This window comes from Synchiropus splendidus, chromosome 5, assembly GCF_027744825.2.
Source record: "Synchiropus splendidus isolate RoL2022-P1 chromosome 5, RoL_Sspl_1.0, whole genome shotgun sequence".
NCBI classification, from domain to species: Eukaryota; Metazoa; Chordata; class Actinopteri; order Syngnathiformes; family Callionymidae; genus Synchiropus; species Synchiropus splendidus.
This window is the reverse complement of record NC_071338.1, coordinates 30127650-30152885: the sequence shown is the minus strand read 5'-3', so window position 1 is coordinate 30152885 and position 25236 is coordinate 30127650. Positions and strand designations below refer to the sequence as shown.

At 41.0% G+C, this 25236-nt stretch overlaps 3 protein-coding genes and 1 non-coding gene across 4 annotated transcripts; 1 reads left to right on the top strand and 3 right to left on the bottom strand.

Moving 5' to 3' along the window:
* Window positions 1–2489: 2489 nt before the first annotated feature.
* On the top strand, window positions 2490–2562 carry trnar-ccu (transfer RNA arginine (anticodon CCU)). Its single transcript has one exon. It is a non-coding gene; the product is annotated as a tRNA-Arg (tRNA).
* Window positions 2563–4643: 2081 nt separating this feature from the next.
* Window positions 4644–12650, bottom strand: kifbp (kinesin family binding protein). The gene is made up of 13 exons (XM_053865334.1): window positions 12184–12650; window positions 11940–12038; window positions 11300–11379; window positions 11138–11196; window positions 10746–10870; window positions 10556–10649; window positions 10369–10481; window positions 10076–10225; window positions 9804–9878; window positions 9185–9347; window positions 7712–7886; window positions 6292–6477; window positions 4644–5214 (listed from the first exon to the last, which is right to left on the bottom strand). Exons 1-13 carry the CDS (start codon window positions 12631–12633, stop codon window positions 5076–5078), a joined length of 1908 nt encoding a protein of 635 aa, XP_053721309.1. The 5' UTR covers window positions 12634–12650; the 3' UTR covers window positions 4644–5075.
* A 1312-nt stretch (window positions 12651–13962) lies between these two features.
* On the bottom strand, window positions 13963–17808 carry mpc1 (mitochondrial pyruvate carrier 1). Its single transcript, XM_053865360.1, has 4 exons — window positions 17613–17808; window positions 16003–16099; window positions 15780–15912; window positions 13963–14692 (listed from the first exon to the last, which is right to left on the bottom strand). Exons 1-4 carry the CDS (start codon window positions 17685–17687, stop codon window positions 14671–14673), a joined length of 327 nt encoding a protein of 108 aa, XP_053721335.1. The 5' UTR covers window positions 17688–17808; the 3' UTR covers window positions 13963–14670.
* Window positions 17809–19836: 2028 nt separating this feature from the next.
* LOC128759356 (globoside alpha-1,3-N-acetylgalactosaminyltransferase 1-like) lies at window positions 19837–22638 on the bottom strand. Its single transcript, XM_053866231.1, has 7 exons — window positions 22496–22638; window positions 22295–22403; window positions 21462–21575; window positions 21276–21392; window positions 20991–21124; window positions 20071–20148; window positions 19837–19984 (listed from the first exon to the last, which is right to left on the bottom strand). The coding sequence occupies exons 1-7, from the start codon at window positions 22636–22638 to the stop codon at window positions 19837–19839; spliced, it is 843 nt and encodes a 280-aa protein (XP_053722206.1).
* Window positions 22639–25236: the final 2598 nt, after the last annotated feature.

The window sequence follows — 25236 nt, the reverse complement described above, 5'->3', positions numbered from 1 at the left end:
AGAAGTAATGGGTCATATAATGCTGTCAAAATAGTATTTTTCAGCAGAGATCCGATGAATAAACAATAAAACCTTCATTATTTTCGCATTTATTGAATTATTGTATTTTACCCATGAGAGATTGGTTGGAAAAAACTAGCACATAAACCTGTGGTCTCTCCAAAACCGATGTGTTGCCCATCACTATGAAGATCTATATTCTGTAAAATCATCTTCTGTCCGACTAATGTGACACCACGCAGAATGAAGTGCGGATATTTGCAAAACAAACATTTTTTTTACAGCTGAATCATCATATTTGTCTCGGTGTGTCGCTCATGGATTCACCATCGAACAACAAACATTCTATCGGTGAAGGCCCTAAGCATGTGAGCACTCCAACAGAAGACTCATGAACCAAGTTGGTGTTATTGTGCTTGCGTATCCATGCTGCAAACACGTTGAGACACCGTGTCTGTTTTGCAGGAGGCATTTTTCAGCCCTGGGCAGGCGAGATTTAACCTTATTTATTAAGTAATGGCGATGACTCAGCTGTGTTCAACATGTTGTGACATCGTCGTCTGGAGGCCCAGAGGGAGGCAGGGTGGCTGTGTGTGTGAATCCCCAGCCATCCATGCCGTGCTGATTCCAATAAGGAACCTCTGCATTCTGCGTTTCTGGTAAGGATCTGCCTGTTCTTTTTAAATGCCTGTTCATGTATAAACAATTTTGCACAATGTTATTCATTTACAGAAGTATGTTTAAACTGAGCTGTGTACTGTGTTAAAGCATATCAACACTAAATCATGTGAGACACTTCAAACTGACATTTTAAATGCAATTTTTTATCACACATTGAACATTAACATCCACAGAAAATGTAAATCTGAGTGAATATTTTTTGGATAATACACTGCTGACATCACACTGTGCGTGGTTTTACTCGATCCCTAAGTACGGCTCTTCTTCCTTGGTATAACTCAGTTATAGAGTGCAATAGGGGTGGTATTGCAGTCACTCTACCAAACTGTTATGAGCTGACCCATCAATCTTTTGTCCCGACCCTCACCTCACCTCACATCACCCATCCAAGCAGCTGAAATGAGTTTTCTCCGACGTTTGTGGGCGTCTCCCTTAGAGATAGCGTGAGGAGATCTGTCACTCGGGAGAGACTCGGAGTAGAGCTGCTACTTCTCCGTGTTCTGAGCAGCTGGGCTTCTCAGGCATCTCTTGAGGTTTCCTCCTTCCTCCTTGACGCCTCCCTTTGGAGGTGTTTCAGGCTTGGCCAGCTGGGAGGAGACTAGTGGATGTTGCCCATCAGAAGGGTGTTAGGAGTGCCATGTTGAGGCTGCTGCCCCCGTGACCCAGCAATGGATTAGCGGATGGATGGATGGATTTGTGGAGAATGCGTTAATGAGGGTCCTGACATATTTCTGTTCATGTTCTTCCTTATCGGAAGTGCAGTCACGTAAATCGTCGATTTTAGTGTGTCCGGCCTGAACATTAGGCCGGTGTTTAATGGACTATTATGGTCTGGTTCAAAAAAGTTTAAGGCAGTGTGACCATAAACCAAAAAACACCTCTCAGAAGGGGGCGTTGCCCCTCACCTCATAGCACCTGTGTTAAGCCCTGTGGTGATTTTTTTCTTTTTCTATCAGAAACACTTCATCATTTTTGATTTATCATAATGAACCATGACTAATTTGAGTCAGAGAATGTTCTGAGTGATCTGTAACACGTCACCTATGAAATCTATATTATTACGATATTATATTTTATGAGGGAAAAGCTTCATATCATCCAACATTTGTTTTGGGGCAACGGTAAAAGTGCCCCTTCAGCACAGCAGCTGAGACAGTCACAGAGCTTAAACGGTCACATGGGACGAGAAATCCATCCAACCAGCAACCTAGATTTAATCATTTACACCGTACATTACTGTGTAATGTACATAACACCACTCCCCACGTTGTGCCACGATATTGTATATTTGTAAATATGTTAAAAAGACTACTTGCACTGACCATTTACTTCTTTCAAACAAGAGCTCCTGTAACGGTGAATTTCTCCTATGTGAGATCAATAAAGTCTTTATCTTATCTTATCTGAGTTATTTGTTGAACACAGCCAGTGAGTCATTTTAATCCCCAAATCTTGCAGATCAGATTTTGTGATGTGAGCAATTGAACTGACCTTCTGGGAGCTGGAACTATCAATGAATAACACAGTAGACACTATTTAGGTCTTGTAAACATATTCACTCGATTAAATATTCCACATGCTTAAAGTCCACAGTTAAACGTTCGGGATGGACAAAAAAAACTGCAATAAATGGCTTGATATTGTCGGCTCAGCAGAGAGATTGCTGATGTGAGTCCGGTGAGTGATGAATGACTGCCTCGGGATTGAATGACATTTCAAAAGAATCAGCAGTTTTTTTTTTTTCACCGCAGCTTTTGTGATGAGCTCAAATGAGCGTCAGACCAGTGAGTCTGCAGAAGCCCATGTCTGCCCCAGTGGCCTAATGGATAAGGCACTGGCCTCCTAAGCCAGGGATTGTGGGTTCGAGTCCCATCTGGGGTGTACAAAGTTTTGGTTGGAGGTCTGTTCCTAAAGAGTCTGCTGGCCCCATCAGCCCAACGTCTATGGATGGGGACCATCCACTGCAATACAATTCACTATAAAGCTCCTTTAGCTTTGAGTAAAACCTTGATCTTGTTTATGGATAAACCACTGTCTTTTGTTGCTCTTTGTCTGAGCTCTTTCTTCACCAGGACTGACCTTGAAGAAGAAGACGCCCCAGTCAAACGATCGCGTCGAGAACTCAATGCCCATTAAACGTCTGCCAGGCCCACAACCCGCCCTCCTCCATCTGGTTAAGTCAATAAATCCATCACCAGTTACCAGAAAAAAAGAGGATTCAGATAAATTGAAATGAAGAGTCAGTTAACATAATACGATTAACCCGAGCTTTTCTTGTGTTTTTCAATTTGACAGAGGAATTACGAAGGAGTGAACTTTGTTCTGTAAGGAAAATTGCTTTTGTGTTTGTGAACAATTATTATTCACAATGCTGTTATCAATAATAATAATTCTATTATAACTAACATATGTCAGATTTCCATGTATTTTGAAGGTGCACTAGATCTCTCTCTCAAGAGAAAATGTTCTGTCCTGCTGTTGTTGCAGGAGTCCTGTGTCTTTGTATGTGCTTGTCACTACAACATGATGCGGGCCAGTGTCCCCGACTGTGACTAGTTGATCAACATTTAAATCAATAAAGTACCATGGCAGTGAAAGACCAAATTGTAATCGCACATATATGGAGATGGGGAACTAAGCGGATAATATATTGACTAGAAATAAGCATGTTATCATTTAGGATGAAGCTTGGGTCAGTGGAAAGTGACGTCATAAACTGAACCACAAGGTGAAAATATCACGGAGGAACTTAAATAATCCAGTTATAAAACACTCACAAGTGATTTTTTGTTAAGTTTGTAAATTTGAAATAGCTTGACGCACTAGTAGAGGCTGGGGAAAACCATGAAAACAGACACAAAGCGAGAGGAAAGACATCGAGACTAAACAGTGTGCAGCTTGTGACCTGGTTTGAAAACGGAACACCTTCATTTGCTCTCATTTAGTGGTGTTCGGAAAGTTTACTCATTAAAGACAAAAAAAAAAGCTCAATCATCATCAATTGTTTTTGGATGAATTTCAGTTGAGAAAAATCTTATTAAAGAGGTGTGGATCATTAAGACGCGGAATGATGTGAGAGGAAACACATTCATTTTCAAGTTTTTGCAAAAGCTTGTGGCTGTCATGCGAGCAGGAAGTTGCACCATCAGCTGTGAGAGCTTTTTACAAGGAAATGGCTGCTGATGCTTTCACACCTAATAATCATAGCATCAGGCAACATCAAGAAGCATTGAACCATTGAAAATACTTTGCAGTAAAATGTACATCAGCATTACATTTGGGTGAAATCCAGAGGCGTCTTTGTTCCAAGCAAAACAAAAACATTGAGTGGCTAATTTCCAGTGTGTGGGAGGAACTCTGTTGGGCAAGAGTTCTGGAGTTTTATAGAAGTGAAACAGCGACGATGAGACTGACCTAAAATATCACAGACGCACACAAATATCCTCTTTTCCTTTTAAGAGGAATTTGGTTTCTGCTGTGCAGTGAGATATTGAGGTGAAAGCATCAAACCAGTCTGTAACTGTGTTGGCCAAATGAGACTCCAGTGAAGAAGTCAAGGTCACCAGGAGAAAAGTTGGTGACAAACATCCACAACTGCATTTGAGTGGAACCTAAAGGTCAGACCTTTGGGAGCAGGTTGAGGCGGAGGAGGCTGAGGTTACCGGAGGGACGGTGTTTAAAGGGGGGCAGAGGAGGTGTAAAATTAATCCTATATTTAACTTTATTAACCAAAGAAGTTGCTGAAGGATGGAGGTGATGTGAGAGGGGGTCAAGGGAGCAGTCACGGACCAGTTTAAACAAACTCCTCAGGCATCATCAGACCTTCAAAGCACATATGATGTTGCTCAATATGAGTTTATAATTTCAGAATTACAGCAAAATCAAGACTTATAAACGCAAAAATGCTTTATATAGGACCAAAAACATGAAACAACAAACAGCACGGGAGAGTTTAATCCATGTATCAGCTTCCTTTATTGAGGTGAGAGTACATTACAGATGGCTTCACCAGGGTTGTTCTACACTCGAGCGGTGTCACGTTGAGCAACTTAACCCGATAACACACAGGAAGAGTGAAACCTGCGGGTGACGACAGATGGGCGAAATAAGGCCGCGTCAAATGAAGAAAAAAGTAGGGGATGTAAGTGGGGACATGGTGACCTCAGTCACTCCAGCCTTTCACATTAAGACACGTGAATTTGTATTTTCTACAAGTTGTGATTGATATTAGTGCAAATTTAATCATTACGACTTGTTTTACGACAGTCACACCAGTCCACACCTCAAGTGTGGGGAAAACATGCCGACAGCAGCACAAAGGTGAGTGACAGTTAGGATGAATGTCAGCCTGTGGTCTGCTCATACGCCACACACGTCCACAGCACAGGCGCGCGTCAGTTGTTGGCGGCCATTCTTGCTTTGAGTCGGTTGATCTTGAGGGGGAGGAGGCCGACCATTTCCCGACTCAACTCCAGCTCCGTCTCCACTTCCTTCGCAGCGTCTGGTTGGTCTTCACAATACTGGACCAAAAACCTTGCAGAGGAGCAGAGGTCAAGGTCAAAAACTTGTCTCATCCATCCATGTTGCATCAGCGATGATCCTTTGTCTATTTACAATCCGTGCTATTTTAGTGTGGGCAGCTCTCTTGGTGCATTCTGTCAGCTCACCACTAGATGGCAGCCACGTCAGTAAGAATTCAACTGGTTCCAACACGCCACTCACTGTCCTGGTGAGAACGACAGCCTCAGACTGGGAGGTGCCAATAGCCTTAACCCAAGGTCCTGAATAGGTTCCCCCACTGCCGTCATGATTCAACGTGCACATTATACATAACAAAAGACACTTTGTTGGTTTAAAAAATTCAAACACCACCAGAACTGCCCAAACACAGAGCACAGTGACGCAGACTTGTCAGTCGTCCTGCACTTGCACACTCAGAGAATTTATAAAATACATTTATGAAATAAACAATGATAATAATGCTTTTCGGAACGTTTATTATTTTAAAAAAATAAATTGGAAAACAATTTACTTTAAGTTAGAATAGTTTGGGAGTGTTGCTTCACATATTTTAGTATGAATCTCACTCAAAACCGTTGACAAAGAAACCAGGACCAGGCAGTGAAGACAAGCTAGAAAACCTGGACATTGCTCTTGTCAGTCCAGAACTTGTAGTTCATAACAGTTACTCCGTTCATTTACTTCCATTCATGTCACGAGCATAATAGGAGTGAGTGAAGGATTTGCACCTATTCTCCTTCCAACCAGCACATGTGTTTAATAAGCCAGCAGGCTGCAGTTGTAGCTTCCTGGTGTCTGTTAGAGTGTTGCAGCACAATGTGTCACCTGACCAAGCTCAATGAATGGCCTTTTGTCCAGTTGAAAAATATCCTCTGTGGTCCTTTCACAGTGATAAGTGATTCTCATAAGTTGTGTGTTGTGTTTCAGGACCCAACAGATGGCGCTCTCTGTTGAAGCCAAAGCCCTTTCTGTTGAACCCCCACTATTCTGAGATATTCACAGCTATGTAAACGCAACAGAGGGGTCTGAGAACAAGGGGTACAGGTAGTGATCACGGTGTTGAAATGGTTCATACAACTTAAAACATACTTATAGTTTTCCAGAGACTTGCTGAGGTTCTCCAGCTGTTCAGATGGAATGGAGCTGATCAGTCGGCTGTAGAGTCGGGCAACTCGGAAGCGGGCCACCAGAGCTGGTCTGAGCACCTCCTGTTCAAGGCGCTCTGGGAACTTCCCCTCAGGAGAGCGGAGAGAGTCCAGGAACATCTGGAAGTACCTGCGACGGCGTGTGAGAAACAATGGAAATGAGATCATGTCACAGACCAAACAAGTGACGACAGTTGATGTACAGGCAAAAACACTCCCCACGATGACGATTCTGCATCTCACGATAAATTCGACAAGCATGTGGCTCACTCGCTGCATTGGACTTGCACACGTGCACATGACGTGATAGCGGCACATGCTCCCCAGTTCAGCAGCGTTTGACAGGCGTGTGACAGTTGTGGAGAGCGTGGTGGACTTTGGTTCACAATCGTAGTTTTAGACTTATTTTTAATACAGGGAACCTTTGATCATGACACTGGTCGACTCTGAGTCTCTGGATCCCTGTTTATTGTATTAGATGGAGTGGTCCTCATAGGTTCTCTGACGCGCTCGTCTGCCTTGGTTCACATCAACACACGCCTCGGTGTAACAGCGTGGAGAAAATAGTTGGACGGAGCTCCGCACCAGTATTGGCGGTGGAGTCTTCTTCCGCGTCCCCGATTAGGGTTCACTGATCGCGGACACACTCTCACACAGCCCTAATGCATCAGTTAGGGACCATCAACAAATTCTAAAACAGTCAAAACATTAGTGAAATCTTCTATAAGGCAATGGAAAACAAGCATTTTAGGAGAGATAATTGTGAACAGGTTTTTCATCACACAGGACAAAGGACTTACAGTTTGTATCATGATTTGGAGAATAGAATGTGACTAAAAGATAATTTCTTAGCATCTAGGAAATGTGTCCAGACTGGTCCACAGTTCAAGTCAACTGTTCAGAGACATGAGATACAGCAGACAGACGGCTCAGTTTAACCCCTAAATAAAGCTGTCAGAGCAGCCTGTCAGACACCAGTGGCTTCTTCCAGAGAATATCTCATCTCTACACTTAGTAAACTACTATATTTAAACATAAACAAATAATAATGTTGGAGACAAACTCCGCTAATAGGTTTCATCATAAAAGTTTCAAGAGAGACTGTAGTGTCCAACACATGGAATAGAATGAAAATGGATTTATCATGATCGGCAAAATTACAGCATATATCGTGAAAACTTTTTCTGTCCATATCGCCCATCCCTACTTTGAATATTTCAAGCACTATCGTTACAATATTTTGAGTCTTAATGTATGAAAACTACATCTTATGGTTGACACGAGCAGCACAAGGTGATCACTGCCATCACCAGCAGTGGCCGTGATGTTTGCCGTTACTGAGTGAAGTGTGTGTTGAGGCTTACTTGGCCGAGGCGGCGCAGAGCTGGTTACATTTCTTGATGACGTGGTTGTCCAGAGACTGCGTGTCCGCCTGTCTGTTGGCCAGCGTCAGCTTCAGGTCCATCATTTCGTTGTACGTCTCGGCCAACTCAAACATCAGCTGCCGGCGGATCATCAGGTAGTACTGAGAATTCAGTTCTGCCCAGCAAGAGACAGAGGACAACGTTTCCAACAGACCTCATGATCAGAACGCTACATGATGACCTTCTTATTTTGCAACTCTGAGTTGACTGTTTAATGGGTCCCTGTGCTTAGATTAGATTGCCTTGATATTTTAAGTCATTGCGACACCACATCCAGTCCAGTTCACTAGTTTAAATGCAGCTCCAACTGTCTAAGTACCGTACTAGGCTGAGATGTGAGTCAGTTTATAGTTTTTATCAACAACTCTGTGTTTGAAAACAGAATGTCTTTAGTGAAACAGTCACTGTGTAAACAAGGGCTGTGTATTGGCAGACATCTTGCGATACAATACACATCCCGATACAGGAGTGGTGATGTGATATATTGCGATACTGTCTCAACAATATACTACAATTAGAACCATTGTTTTAAAGGGGAAATTCAGATAATTCAGTACAATATATGCATGAAAACATGTATATTGTCATGATAGATTTAAATAAATTGCTGTGTCAGTAAAACAAAATAACTCCAGCGACAATAAAGAGACAATGTTAGTACCAATCCTGTCACAAATGTAGCAGAAAATCCAATTGAATCTACGTACTTAATATGAAGACAGTATCACACAGGTATTGCGATATCTCAGCTAAAATATCGACACAATATCGCGCGATGAAGTATTGTCATATTTGAGTGTTTAGATATTTTCTCACTAATAATGTGAACATTGGTGAGATATAACACAAATAAAATTTGATGCAAGGCAGCTCTGTGAGTATGTGAGATTCAAATAATTCCATTCGATACCGGCCCCATGAACACTGCAGTCACAAAGAAAAAAAATCTAGCCACGTTATTTAAGTGCTTCCACTGAAGTGACGGCTTTGCATTTTGCAGTTTTATAGAAACTTCATCCCCGTTTGTTCTTGCTCCTTAAATCTTTGACTCCTCAATCCCAACAAGGTCTTGAAGCCATGACCAACTTGGACCTGGACAGCTATTTTTCCAGGGTTTAGCTGACGTGAAGTCGCAATGGAGCTAAACACTCCAATTTTTTTTAGCAGTACAGGAAGTAAACAGTCTCACTTTATTGTTATTAAAGAGGAAAGAAGAACTCCGCTGCTCTATTTAGCCGCCAGATGTGATCATGACACATAATGTCGACCCTAGATCCCTGAATTAAAGGCCATGTTCATGAAGGTGAGGTCCCATAAAGTCGTATATCACAGTATTAGGACCTGATATTTGCATATTGACCTGAGAGGGACACAATGTTTTCTTTAAACCGGTGGGAAACATGGACATGGTACCGTTGCAGACTGGCTCCAGCATGTCCACGCGACGTTTGTGCATCTTGCACCGCCGCTCCAGATCCTCCTCGAAGAAAGCCAGAGCCCTGAACAGAGCACTGTGATCCTGCAGGATTTCGATGTGGTCCGTCACAAAACCATCCATTAAAAAGTATTCTTTTGCCTGTGAAGACAAAAAATATACAGTGGTGAGATATTAATAACAGAGTTGTGATATCTTAGGGAGAGCACACGTTGCATGTAATGGCCAGACCATTAAGGTTATGTAAGCGGGTCACATTCCTGAACTCCTCAGGAGTTTCTTACACAGTGTGGAAGTCTTTCAGGCTCTGCCTGGAAATAGATGTTTTTCAAAGGGCGGGACTGTCCTGAATACCATCACTGTGACGTTCACGGACTTGTGGGGATGAACATTAGCACAAAAGAGGTTATTCATGTATCTGTGCTTTTTCAGATCACACTTCAGAGGATGGAACAGGACATGCTATGATATTGATCCTTCAGTGGAGCAGAAATCGAGAGCAATATACAAATCCCAGATGAGTTCCGCTCTGAATGGAGTGTCTTCTGTTTCAAACTGAATTGAATTTGACTGATTTCTTTGTTGTGTTCCGCCTACCTGTGTGATGTGAGACTGTCCGGTGAGAAACACAGCTCTGGCTTCAGTGAAGTCCAGCGGATAAGAACATGGCACCTAAAACAACACATGAAAACATTGCAGATGTACACAGGTTCCAAATGCAACTTTAAGACACAAGAATCCCCTTCATTATTGATTCTTGTTGAATCAGTGAGCACACACAAGAGCACAAAACGGATGCAAACCTCAGAATTTGGTATGAAAAAGATGCATTTTTGTATTGTAGATTTGATTCTGCAGGTCAGACTAACCTTCTCTTCCTGGCTTGTGATTTGGTCGAAGGTGTCCTCAGAACCAAAAAGCTGTGCGCTCTTCCTCTCCTTCTCCTCTTCCTCCTCTTTGAGCTTTCTCGCTCGCTTCAGCTCGTCCTGGCGCTCGCTGTCAAACTCCCCGATGTCATCCTACTCCACAGTAGTTAACAAAAATAAAGACCCATACAGTACAGAGAAAATCCCCCCGATTACATCACCAATATTTTCTTATCAGACTGACATAAGAATAAGGTTCTGGTGCTGCGAATGAGTGATCTTGTGTACAGCCTCACCTGTATAGCTTCTTTGGCATCCTGGAGGAGGTTGAGACAATATTTGATCCAGCATCTTGCAATCTCTGCTCTCTTTCGTCTCAGCTCCTCCCGAATTTCATTTTCCATTTCACCTGTGCAAAAAAAAAAAGAGGGAGCTCATACCGGTCCACATTTGAACCAGCTCTCACACGTTATCTGGACGTACTTTCTTGTGCAGCAGCCTCAGACGGAACTTCTCCAGCAAGACCGGATATGACTGTGGCAGCAGAGAGACAGTGTCTTCCTTCCATGTATCGCCCCTATCGGGGGAAAATCGTGGGAAAATCGTGGGGGAAAAAAAACAACTACTGTACAAGTATGCGTTAAACAGTGAAGCTGTGTTATTTATGAAATACCTTGGAAATATAATACTGTGAAAGAGTAGCAGCATTCAAAGCCCACTCCATGGGATTGAACTGGTTTAACTGTAACTGCCGCTGCAGGGTAGCGTGGCAGTAAGCAGCAGCACGCTCCTTCTGACCTGAAGCACAAAACATATCAAAACTAGAAACACGTGTGTACACAAAAGCAAGCTTTCTACTCAACCATTGCACACTTGAGACAGTGTGGTGAGTGTAACAAAGCACCTGAGTCACTTTGAAATAGCATTTAGATTTGACCTCTTATAAAACACCTCTTATAAAATTCAGTTTATCCCGGGCCACTGAACTCATTGCTACAAGACATTGCTATTTAAGATGGATTGGAAGAGGATTTCTAACTTTAAAAAGCAGAGACTGACACTCACCTAGGTTTGTTAGGACTTGAGCAAGGTAGTACATTGTATGAGTGTAGGCCAACTCAAACCTGAAAGAAGAAACAAAGCAGAAATGGCATTGTTAATGTTTAAATGAATAAATGCAACTGTGACACTAACGGACATGTTTGTGTGACTGGGTCGATTGCTTACTTTTTAGTACGATCCTGATGTGTCAGCTTATTTTCCTCAGAGGCAAAATACTCTGCCATATCAGCAGGAGGACTTCCATCCTAAATGGAGGAAAATCAAAGACACTGTAACTTGGGATTGTTTTCATGCATGATTCCATTTACAGCGCTGAATTCTACACACTTCTGACTCAGATTAACTCATGAAACGGTCAACTATCTTTACTTTGCATCGCGAGGACTTTGTCGTTTCATACCGCAAATGTACAATTCAAGTTGCATCATGCCAAACTGTAAAGTACTATACATTGTTTTTATAAATTTTTTATTTTCTAAGCCCTGGAATCAATTACAAACACACCGAGGTATTGATGGGGAGCAGAATAAAGGACATACACTGGAAAAAAAACTAATCTCTTGCTCCGCCATCCACACACACCAAAATATAGTCTGAATATAGATATAAATTAAATACAAAATCTGCTCATAAAACCACAGCAAGATATTGCATTAAGTAGAAACTGTTTATTGTTCTATAGTAATAAACTATGTAATTACAAATGTGAAATCACTGTGATAAGCATGTGGGTCAACACTTCCTCAGGGTTCTGTTTTCATAATGCACAACATCGGTTGTGAGCCATCTGCATGCATTCCCTTACCTCCTTCATGTATTTCTGGTAGATTGTTTCTGCAGTCTCGAGGTACTTCTGCGCGTCCTCCAACTCTCCACAACCAGCAAACAAGATTCCCAACTTGTTCTGAAATACAACGGTTAGAATATAAAGCCTGACTTTACCATCATGAACAGACTTAAAAAACAAATAAATAAACATGGGTACAGTTGCTAAACCGTGTGTTAGGCAGCATTTATTTGAGCAAAGATCAGCCGTGACTCGTCATTACCTTGACGTGGATAAACATGGACACATTGTCTGACGACACTCTCAGCTTCCCCAGCAGCTCCATGCAGTTCATCAGACGCTTCTGTCCCGCGGTCAGCTCCTGTGTGTCGACATGGTTGACACCCAGGTGGTACTCCACCGCCGCCAGCTTGGCCATTTGCTGACCGGCCGCCGTGTCGCTGCTGACGCCCCGACTGAACAGATCCTCCCGCTGCGCATCCTCCGACTGCTGCTGCTGCTGGTCAACGCTCTGGCCGCCGTCCTCCTCGCCATCATCGGCGCCGATGCTCTTTAAAGAACAGTGCACCTCTTCCAGAAGATTCCTGGCCTTGTACTTAGATATATAAGGCTCGGTATCGGGGTCGTTTCGGGATTCGACTTCACTGAGATGCAGGGCGTTGTTGAATTTGTCGCAGATGGACTTCCACTCGTCGCTGTTCGGAGACGCCATGTTTGTTTTCTGTCTTATTCACTTGCTCAGCTGTGACGGAGACTGAACACTGCCCCATGCGGTTGTCAAAACAACTACAACAACGGGGACTGGGATTCGGTATGAGGGTAATTCCATCAATATTCATGAAGACATCGATAAGCACCGCCTGCATACTTTCCTGGCGGTTTTTTGATCAATAATGTTTGGAACACCAAAGCTCGTCACTGACATGGACTGTTGTGGCACTGACATTAACTATTATTATTCATTCATAGTTTCACGTCTTTTCAATAAACAACAAAATATGAATTCTCTTTGCACAAACCCTAAAAGAAACAACAAAAATATTAACAACTTTCACTCAAATAAATTGTATTTTCAGCATATAGATTTCAGAAAATAGTTTTAGACACTGTTGTTTGAATATAATCCACAAACTGGGGAGTTACAGTGAAAAAACAGACAAGGCAGTGAACCCAAACTTGCAATGAAAATAGTAGTATAGAGATGGGGCACAGATTCAAAAGACATTTAGTGTAGACAATCCAAGAGATAGTCCTTGTGCCTTCGAGCAGGGATATCCCAGCCAATATTTAAATTATTGCAAAAGATGGCATGGCAATACAGGTGTGTAGAAAGTGTTTCTGACTGGACTGTCATTCCCAGAAAATCATTAGAATTGGTACTGAAATACTATAGAGGGATTGGTTTAATATTTCTGGGCCAGTGTACGAGACAGCCATGTATTTGTTGGATAAAATGGGCTTCCTCATTGCAGAAAAAACACCTCTGGGTTTGGTGTCAGTTGCCTTTATTCACCACCAACTCTTCTTTGCACTCATGTTTATCCTCAAAGCAGAAGCATCTGCTTCCATCATATTCCTTTCTCTCTGCACGACGTTCCCCCCTCTTACAAAATGGGATGTTGAAAGACCAAGTTGAAACTCTATGACCCTAAGCGGTCATAATGTCATGCAGTGGAGGTGATCCACGCAGTTGCTTTGTTCCTGGGGCCCACATGGAATGACTCGCCTCTGGGCCTCGAGTATGACACATGACGGAGCACAGTGCAAACTTTATTCCCTAACTCATTATGCAGTATGCTGGTGGACAATCACAAGTCACTTTACGTGCTTCTTTGCTCACCGTATTCAGAGGTCGCAGGGTGCTCGATCTTATGCCACAGTAACCTTAAACTTAAGGGCCCCACAGTAAGGTCTCTGGTTGCAACCATATTTATCTTGTAACTGTTCAATCCAAAATGTCAATAAGCAAAGCACGGGTGTTTACAGTGTTCAAATCAAATGTTGTGACAAGCATCAACAAACAACATCACATGCTCCAAGCTGTTGCAATGTTGGCCTGAGCCAGTTTATTTATAGAAACATTAGGAAGAAGCACATGAATCCTGGTGGAATAAAAGTGATCTCTGCAATGTTCATAAATTAATCAACACAGCAAAAACACGCAGAATACGTTTGGTCAACAGCAGCTGCTTTCCCTCATAATGTTAGATCACGACCCAATAAGTTTCAAATGGCTCATCTTCTTCTACAAATATTTAAAATGTTCAGATTGTTACTGAAGGTTATCGTACTACCCGTCTTCATCAAACAAAAACAAACAGCTGATGTGTGCGTTTAGGTTCCGGTTATTGACGCAGATGTTTGACACAAAATGACCTAGAGATCAACCTTCTTTAACATTTCAGTAACATTTCAGAGACTCGGGGATAAAAACAATACAGTGGCTGACAAAGGATTAATGACAAAATATTTCCATCGGTGTCTTCAGATGCAGTTGATTCGGTGTACATTCAATACAGTGTGTGTGTGTGTGTGTCATCGTGGTGGATGCACAACTGTCTTTAAATTATTATCGGTTGACCTAAATCATTAGAGTTAGAGGTTTTGCTTTTGCAATAAAAGTGACTAAAACGGATCAGGACAACCATGAGCACATCAGATTGTGTCACAACTTCAGATATTTGACTTTGCGATGCTCAGGTTTGACGTCTAAGTGCAGCTCTGCCCGGTTCATCTTCATGCGTTGCCTTTAGGAAGCCTTCTTCTCCATGCTGTAAGACACAGAGAGCAATGAAATGAACTCCAACTGGGAACGGGATGTCCTACTAGATACTTAAAAAGCAGAGTTTAAAGGGGAGGCAGGCATGAAGTTAGTCGTGTGTAGTAGCACACCTCTAAGACCTCATCCTAAAGACCATTTGTTCAAAGCATAGTGTCAAAAACGGCCATTCTTAACGCTTGATTCCACCCAGACTTTTCATCTATAATTTCTCGTACAGAGGGGGCACTTGTGTCAGTGCTGGCCAATTTTTTAAAGAGTATTTAAAGCAATCCATTGACTGCACAGACATTTCAGGGTAAAACATATCGGTACCCTTGGGTTGCTCCAGTAGTTGAGGCAGTCATTTTAAATGTACACCACAAGCAAGAAATGGCAAAACAGTGGCAACTATTTTCCTGGAAAAGCAGCAGCCCCTGTTAAGAAGCAGCAGGCAATAAACATATTTATTAAATGAATTTGTTCAATAAAACATAAAAAAGCTGCATGACGCATTACGTCTGTTCAAACAAATTGTTATAATTATTATTCAATTTTTGTTTTATTAAAATTTCATTCTTCATTATTACTTTAAGGGGTCCCACCTCTACTACCACAACCTGAATTATTGCCATGTGTGAGCTTGTTTCCTCCATTGTTTAGTTTGTTTATTACCAGTGTGATACACGTGGAGGCCAAAGCACGGCGTAAGCAGGAGTGCAAGAGGCATTACACTGAGGAAGCGGTGATCAAATCTTCACTTTTGACCATGTTGTAACTTGTTAGTACAGTCATCTAATAGGTGTTTTCAATGTTATTGTGACAGGTACGTGTGCACAACTCTTAACTCGGGCTGTGAAAGTGAGTTACATGGAGTAAAAGCATCATTACTGTCATGATAATTATCTCCCCGGTACTTGGGTTCCCTTCTCAGGTACCAGGTGTGAGAGGATATGAAACCAGGACCGGCCCACTACTCTTCCTCTTCACTAGTGATACGCTCTGACTGAAAGCTTTCATAAGCAAATGAATATACATTTTGTTAGAGAAGTTATCATGACATCAAGCAACAAAAACCACTGCAGCAGAATGACTCTTACTTGTATTTGATGAGTCGGCTCGCCTGAACCAATTGTGCTGACTCATTGGTCAAATGGCAGGCGAACAGCAGCCAGTTACGGGGCTGCACCTTGTAGGCGAATCTCATGAAGAGCAGCGAGTAACAGCACAAGGCTACAAAAAACAAGGCAACAGATATTGGTTGAGACACCTGTCTCGATTCAGTAAGCAAAAACAATGATCACTGAAGTAAGTGACACTTACCGAAGGTCATTCTTCCACTGATGATCTCAGGGCTCTTCTTCATGTCCGAAATAGCAGCGATTGGAAGACCCCAGTTGGCCACTGGACCCCAGAAGTGCTGGTGTGCACAACAGGTTACAAACAAGGTTAGAAAAACCAAAAACAACTGAACACAACCAAATCAGTGCTTTCATTGTACATTATGAGGTCACCTTGCATAAAATCTGACCCAAAATTTGAGCAAAATGTGCAATAGCGATGAGGAAAATTGAAGTTTTTAAAACGTTTTACAAGAAAAGGCTCATTCTTATTGCAGGAAGTTGTGTAATGCTGTTTGAATTTGAATTAAACATTAACCAAGACCGGCCATCCTCAATGACAATAGGGGCATAAAAAGGTTAAGACTCACCGTGCTGTTGACGTGTTTCGGTCACATGAAAGAGAAATAAGATGAGCACACATGAGAACACGCTCGACACAATGTTGTCATTTAGAAAAGATCATGAGATTAGCAGAGAGGGGTGAGCAGGTAAGTAAACATAAACGACAAGGACAAAACTTTGATTGAAAACCTCTAAAAATGTGACGCTGGAATTGACAAGATGACTTTGATCGCATACTACCTGGCCATTTTAGTGTTTGTTTTCACCACAAATGTGACCATGAGACAAAGGTGCCTCAAAACAGGACAACTCTCATACACCACAGCATTAGGCAAAACGCCTACTCTTATTCATCATCTTGTTACATTGCAATTTGTCCTTATTTAAGAAGTTTAAAAAGAGAAATATGCTGAAAGGATGCAGTCACATATGTATGTAAGTAATGTAAGTAAAAATAAAAAGGAATGGACAAAAGAACTGTTCTGGAAAATGGTATTTTGGATTGGACTTGCATTTCCACAGTCGTCATTCACTACATAGACCATATGCAAAATATATAACAACCTTGACTGCATGTTTACATTTTAAAAACTGGGTCATAATGCGCGCTTATCAGCAAAATATGAACTTCGCTCCTCTTTGGGATTATGTTTAACATTTTCAGGAAACATAACCCGGAGATAAGAAATGTGTAAGCCGGTGTCAAAAGTAAACAATGAAAGCTCTCGTGCTGTTCAATGACACTGAAATTAATGTTTGGTCAAAATCTTTACAAGCAAAACTTATACGTACACACATATTTTTTTTTACTTAATTTAAATGTATTTACAGCCTTAACTTGTTGCATCAGTTCTTACGTCTAGCATCAAACATGTTCGAGCTCGTTGTCTGTTTGTGCTTTTAAGTGGTAGAAGAAATTCTAGGCAGCTTTAAGTTTGCTTGTTTTACTTCTCATGAAAATCTTTCTTTAGAATGGCGGTCTTATATAATATAACAAATGTATGCTGTATTATGTACCGTGACATACGAACTGCAAAAATAGGTTTCTGGAATACTAGACACGTCAGATTTCACAACAAGTGAAGGACAATTCACTGGTTTGGAAAATACCACGCATAATTCATGATGCAACAGATATGACAGCACAACAAGCCAATGGTTAAATATAGCCAACATCAAAACGTTGTAACCTACACTGGACAGTTAGCTGTTAGCATGTCTGCTAATAACAGTTATGGGAACCTTAACGCACCTCATTAAATAATCCCTGAACTCCTTGCTCTTCAGGTGGTCGATCGCTTTCCGTGCGATGGTCCCCGCCATTTTCCAGTGGGCAGATGATCTGTCTTTAATGGGAAACTGTACCTGAGTTGAAGGACAACTGAAGACTGTCAACTCAAAGGACGACTAGCGGTAGGTGAGGGCATCCTCTCTTCTTCGTCTGTTGTTATGGGGTGCGGGAGCATTGTTGACACCTAGCGGGCTCTTTAGTGGACTACATCCCAGTCGCAGTTTTCCACTGTTCAGTTCGAACACAGTATTATCGAATATATCGAACTTTAGAACGCGCGAAAAATGAATATAAGTAGTGGGCCTCATGACGTGAGACTAAAACTATACAATTGATATGTAGATTTTTTTTTCTCTCTTTATTTGTTTTATTCTAACATTTGATTTTGACCTGTTTCTTTTTCGGCCACTACTATTTCCACAGTCAATACAATGTTCTTGCTTTAAGAAAAAAAAAACCCTTTTTTCATTTAACATTTTTATGTGTATTTAATTTTCCTCAAAATACAATGAAGGAACATTGAAATTACATTTTGAAATTAATTGCCTTTTTATCTTTTGTAGACGTTTTCTCCATACTTTTATTTGGATTAATATTAAAATAAAATATATATAAAGAAATTTTTTTATAGGTTTCATGGCGTACTTACACTTCTTAATACCCTTACTAATTTCTAATCTTGTCCGTGTTGCTCCAATATATATTTTATTGTATTTATTTTTTTCATGTTTCGTGTCATCGCCGTCTTTCTTTGAAAAGATGATGGCCCTCACAAGAGTCACAGTTTACAATGTGGCCGTTTAGGAAATGTAATTGCTCACCTCAATAAGTAATTGACATTACAACCAAATGTATGTCCTCTTCATTGTTGTTTTTTAAATGATGACAGAATTCTATACTGTTTAATATTTTTAGAAACTACTTTGAAGTAAGTTGAATGGATACAGTTGGATGTTGAGACATTCTAAAAATGATTCCATCAGTGTGGAGAATCAACTATGTATTATCTAGTGATGATTCTGAATAATGGTTTGTTTTTCTCTTTGCACAGCCTATGAGTTATACGATTTTATATTTTTGATGTCAGAGGATGGTACATGGCCTGACAATAAACTTCCAACACCAAACTGGACCAATCGAACAGTTCCTGCCGAGATGTGTAAAAACAGGCCACGGTGGGTTTTGGAGTGTAATGACTTTATTGTATTGCCTTTATGGTAAAAAGATACACAAGTTCTACAAGCAGATACTCCTAGCCATGAGGTCATGGAGGAAATAAACGATCATAGTAAAAACAGACACCAGTTTACTCTCTCGCGTTACACAGAGAACTGCCTCACGGTGGGGAACGTGCTTATCAAGAAAAAATAAAATCGAAAGACAGAACATTGTAAGCAGAAGAATTCAAGCTCCAAGAACATAAGCACCATGAAGTCACAAATATAGGGACCGGCATGCCAAATATGGCATAGGCCTGAATACAGCTCTGACCTATTCCCCAGAGCTCTGACGGTGCGATGAACACCTATGAGTTTCTATCCAGTAAATTCCGAGATTGGTGATCTTTGGTCTTCAATGACTCAAAAATAAAGTGCCCATCTCTTCTCTAGTGGCAAATCCCAGTGACAGAAGGTGAGAGGCGGGTGACACCCTGAACAAGACACCAGCAAATGTGACACCCAAAATGTGTGATCACAATTTTTGTCACCAAAAGTACATACATATTGTTCATATATATTTTGTGGTGCTAGTTACTTTTATTGGGGGCGTGGTCTCTGTTTGTCTCAGTGAAGTCAATTTCACTATTTGAAGAATTTAGACATACTTTTTTCTTTTGTCTGCTATAGTATGCTGGAACCAGTTCATACAGTCAGCAGGAGGCGAAATCAAATCTGCCAGAAACAGCTGAGTTACCGGTTAAAAACAGGAGAAAGTTGTAAGAAAGTTGTAAGCCAAGAGGAAAACAGCGCCACTTCGCCTCCTGCTGGCCATTACAGCACACTACAGCAAAGCAGCAAAAAAAAAAAAAATGGATCACACATTTTGAGTGTCACAGACAACTGAAACACCATCACAAGTGCAAACAATGAACCTTTATCCTCCACATCTTGGTCTGGAAGAGGAAGCCGGAGTGCCCCAGAGAAAACCCACACACAGGCTCAAGTCAACTCATGACGTGGCCTACTGTCCACCATTAGGTCTCACTTCTGCATAGTCCTTAACCAGCTGAGATATCCGGACCACCTGAATATCCTTTGGTACTTTATCATAGTCTGACCACAAGAACTCAGGAGACAGAACCTTGGTGGGTTTGTTGTACACGAGGTACCTGAAAAATAGACCAATTTCTTGATGTTACTGTCTCACATGGCTCACGAAAAACATCGGTAAATCACATGAGAATTGAAGAGTTACTTGTTCAAATGACTCTCTTCCTGCCACACGGCTTCAATTTTGTTCTTGGCATCTTCCTCCGCGCCATCATAACAGTACCTGCAAAATAACAAAAGATCATGATGACAATATTCAGAAACGCAACTAAAAATAATGACCACCTATTGGTACCGTGATGTGAGTTTAAAAACACGCCCTTAATCCTGTAGTATGTGATGTAGTGCCTCCAAAGATGGAAGTTGAATCCCAGCAGACACACAAAATAACACAAAAATAACAGCAACCCGGATCGTATTATGGCAGGGGTGGCCAACCAGTCAGAGGCTAAGAGCCACATTGTTTCACAGTGTTGCTGAAAAGAAAATTCATACATTTTACCGTGATCCTCCTCGAAATATCAAGCGGCGTAGACAGAAATAACGTGGCCCCGGTCTGTGTGTTTTGAGCGACGCAGCAGACTGGAGCATCTCATCTTCACTCCACTGAATTAAATGGGCTTCACCACCATCAACAATGAATCATATTGCCATACGTTGAGGTTAGGAAATGACAAAGTGAAATGTGGAACTAAGTCATGTCAGTCGTGTTGACCGTGGATCTGATGGCGCTCCAAGTTTTAGGACCGCGACTCCAATCCCCGCCCCCCTGCTTGGAACATGAGGTTTATTGTTTATGTTTAAGTTAAACACAGGTCAAAGTCTTTGAACAATATTTTGACATTTTGCCGGAATAGCTCTTAGTTTTTCGTCTTATTTCCCCTATAAACCATCATCTCAAATGCAACTTAACCTGCCAGTTCAGCGGCTCATTTGGTGAAGAGCCGCATGAAACTGGGGAAAGAGCCACGGGTTGGCCAGGCCTGTATTATGTCCTTGTGGTCCAGATAAGGTCATGTGTCGATCGAATCTCCTCAAGTGGCCGATTTAGGCAAGATTTCTTACTTCACCATCTTGTACATCTCCTCCAAGTATCCTCCCGAGACAGCAGCAGTGTAGTAGAAGTCTCCTTCACCCTGAGGAATGTAGGCTTTGGACTGGGGGCGACGCTCATAAGGAAATGAGTCCCGTTTTGTGTTCTGAGAAACAGGTGATAACAGAATCGAAACATGCTGGTTTCAGTATGGTGATGCAGAAGGACAAATAAAGGTGAAGAGCGACAATCAATATCAGCCACAAAAGGCAGCATTATTATGATTGTAAATGTTCAGGTGTGTAAGGGGAAAGCACCTTGTAGTATCCACGATGGAGCACTGCAGAGAGCTGACTGAGAGACTCGGCTCCAAAGCGGTTGTGGAAGACACTGTCGATGTCCATCAAGAAAAGATAATCTGCCTCCGCTCGGATCTGTTGAAGCCAATATTTTGCTTTGAAGTAAACGGCAATGCTGTGCGATCTGGTTATATCTGATCTCACCCTGGTGTCGATCCCAATGGTCGTCCATTTCATCCTGCCAATAACCACATCCTGCCAGCGGTTCGCACTTGGGACATCCATGACAATGACTTTTCTACCTTTGCCCAGATTAACCTGCGCAGAACAACAAAGTCATCTATTATAAGATTATTTCTTTTTTTTTCCTATGAGTACATGTAAAGCTAACAGACGCTATTGGTTTATTCCTCATAAGGGATAAAGCAACTGGTGTATATATATATATATATATATATATATATATATATATATATATATATATATATATATATATATATATATATATATATATGACATGTTTTTGAACACCACTGTTGTTGAGGTTACCATAGAGGTCATACAATGAAAACAAACCATACCTTAGTATTCGTTACTTGGGATTAACTTTCTAGAAGTAAATCACATTTTTTTTAAATTGGTCTTTCAGGGGACCACCGCCATTCTCACTTAACCAGCTGGCCAAACTCTCACTGGCTGAATCGTCGAGTCTCGGATGCTACAAGTTGCTGGATTTAAAACTGCATTATTTAAGACAGTAAAAATTAAAATTAAAATTAAAATTAAAATTTAAATTTAAATTCACATAAGATTTTTAATCATTCACAGTATAAATATGGAATATAAAGTTTGATCTATTTTCTATTACTCCTTTAGTATTCATAATCATTGCATCTTACCATACATTTACCTTTATCTTTCCTATTAAACAAGCATTTTCTCTGAATATGAATTGACATGACTGGCTGATATAAGGCGACAAGTCAGTTGCTTCTGCTCACCAATGACAGCTACGATTCACACTGCATTTCACTTACGTTCGGAACGTCTTTCTCACTGTCAGTGAAGATGTAATACGTGACCCTGAAGTCCACGAGGAAGTGCTTCTCACCAGACTCAAGGAAACCCTTCAGGTAACGTGTGTATCTGTTTTGACAACGTGGCGTGAGAAGCATAAACATTCAGGTGAGACGAGCAAAACATCAGAGACGGCGACCAAGTGGTGCCACCACACTCACTTTCCAACAGCGAACACCACCACGGCTACTCTCGGGTCCAGTTTTTTATAGACGTCATCGATGACCACCGGATCGAAGGTTCCTTCCCAAACGAGTGGAACGTTCCAACTGGTCACTGAATTCACGTCGGTCCGTCTGAGCATTGATGAATCTTGATGTGATCAATGTGAAAAAGTCCTGCAGCTCCAGAGTAACCTTCAAAACCTTGATGTTTATTCAAGCCAAGGGCTTCACGGGAACTTCACATTTGTTTTCATGCTATTTCATGAGATAAAATAAAACATAATACCCATAAATAAAGGCGTCCTTTATTGTTGAATGGAAGGCAGAGACAAGCTGGAATCTTACTGTGGACCTGCTCACTGAACTTGATGTATTTTTGATGTCATTTTCAAAAGTCGGTTCAAAGCTCTTCTCAATATTGTCCACTGCGCTTGGTATTCGTTGAAAACAAAGTCCCTGTTTTGCTTTATCGGGCACAGCTGACATTTCCCATTGGCCTAATTGCGTGCCATAACATTGTGTAAATCACCTCAAGCTCCTCCCATTTCTAGTGTGTATGTGTGAATTAAAAACATAAAATCTGGTTTCACTTTATATTGAGGTCTCATCTACAATGGGTTATTTGTACATTCATGAGAATAATGCATTTATAAGGCTTAACAGAATTATTAATAGACTTATGAATGTCCATAATCGCGTATGACAACTTAAAACAATATTTCTTTGTGTATTTTCACAATGCTGTTTAGTGCCTTGAGTCAATATAACTACAAGTTAAGTCCATTATTTATACTTATACTTATATCAACCTTGTCACTGTCATCATACATGACTATGACCATTCATAACATGTTCTATGCAGCCTTATGAATCCATGATGATGTCTTATTAATGTACGAATAATGCATTATTATCATTGAACGGAAGCGTTGCAGAATGTATCTATACTTCTATTATTAACAGATATGACAATGATCCAAATGTCTTTGGAAACGTATCAATAATAACTGAAAATTTGATGTGAAATGTTGCTTACCCAAACTGAGTGCTCGACTGAGGATATTGCAGTCTGAAAATAGGAACAGCATGAGTTAACATATCAGTGTAAAGCAGTATCGAACAGGAGGTATATATACATATACATACATTATATATATATATATGTTTTTGCATCAGTTTAACAATAGCACAATAAATTTCGATGGTGGCTATATTCAAGTTTTTATATCAGCTCATTTAAACTAAAGCTCTTTTAATGTCTTGAAAATATTTGTATAAGAATTTCAATGTTATAAGAATTTCAAGTCCATTCGGAGTAGTGGAAACCCTGGCCATTGTGTTGCAAAAAACCTCCCTGAACCAAAGCAAACAGATGCTTTTGTTTGCTTTTGTTCAGGGATTCCTCCATGTTTGAGGTTGTTGTTGTATGTATTTGTAATATGGTGTGAAATAAATATTATCTTATCACCGGTATATATATTTATAGATCATGTTTTTTATATCTGTAATTGCTGCTCCAAATGCATGTTCTCAATAGGACGTGAAGATGTAATTATCATTTCATTTAGTAACAACATGTTCGTACCCAGCATTCATTTTCAGAACGCCAATTGTCCACATCTCTTTTCCATTTTTTGGACATTCCTTTTCCACAACTTGCTTGATGACGTCAACCGGTGGGTCAGCAACTGAGGGACACGCCTGTGAAAAACTGTGTCATGAACGAGAAAAGACAATGGTGAGAAAGGATAGGGGAACATCTTCACATGCGACGCACATTCACAGACATAATGGACAACCAGAAAACAAAGTTTAATTGATGAAAAAATGGATATGATGAGCATTGAGACTATTTTTGGTCATGTCTTCACATATAAGCCAAATTCAACTTTTTTTTCTACGCTGTCTTATTGTTTATTTTGTGACTCATGTGGGTGAATTAACTGCTATAGGTTTGTTGACTTCAGTCTCCGTGGAAACGCCTTGAACAACAATGTTTTGCCTCACCCATGTAAGTAAACTGATTTCACCTGCTTATGGTCACAGGTGAGCTTTGTCCCTCTGGACAGTTCTTCTTCTTTCTCTTTCTCACACTGTCCTCTGCTTCCTCTCTCTTCCTCTCAAACCTCATGTCCTCCTTCACCACGTCCGTAAATCTCCTCTTTGACCTTCCTCCGTGCTCTATCCAAACTCACGAAGGTGAAAAAGAACTATCATTCCACCTGTATTCTAACTGAGACTCGTGGCCTCTTTACTCAGTCTCTTGTGAGAACCATAGGTCCCGACCTGACGGAGCCAACTTGTTCTCATGTGTTGAAATGTTAATCATTAAGCAGCAGGTTGTATAGACTATGAACCACCTGAGATTTATGTTTGAATGACGCCTATGAAGATGATTAAACTTTAGCGCTAAACATCCCCCAAAGTCAACAGACACACATTTCGCCAATGGCTTGACAACATTCTTGAGACATTGAAGGTTTGACATTAAGCACAACTGGTACACAAATATCCTTCAGGAAGTAAACAACCTCGAGTGGGACAGACCTGACGGTTGAGATGTTGTAGCCATAGTAGATGTAGAAAGCGCTATGAAGACACACAAAGAGAAATGCGTTACTATTCATCATTGATATCACTGGGTAGCCATGATTTAAACACTGGTATCATGCTGACAACAAGGAAGTTTAATACAGCCTTGTTGTTAGTAAACTCTTTTTGTAGAACCGTAGTGTGAA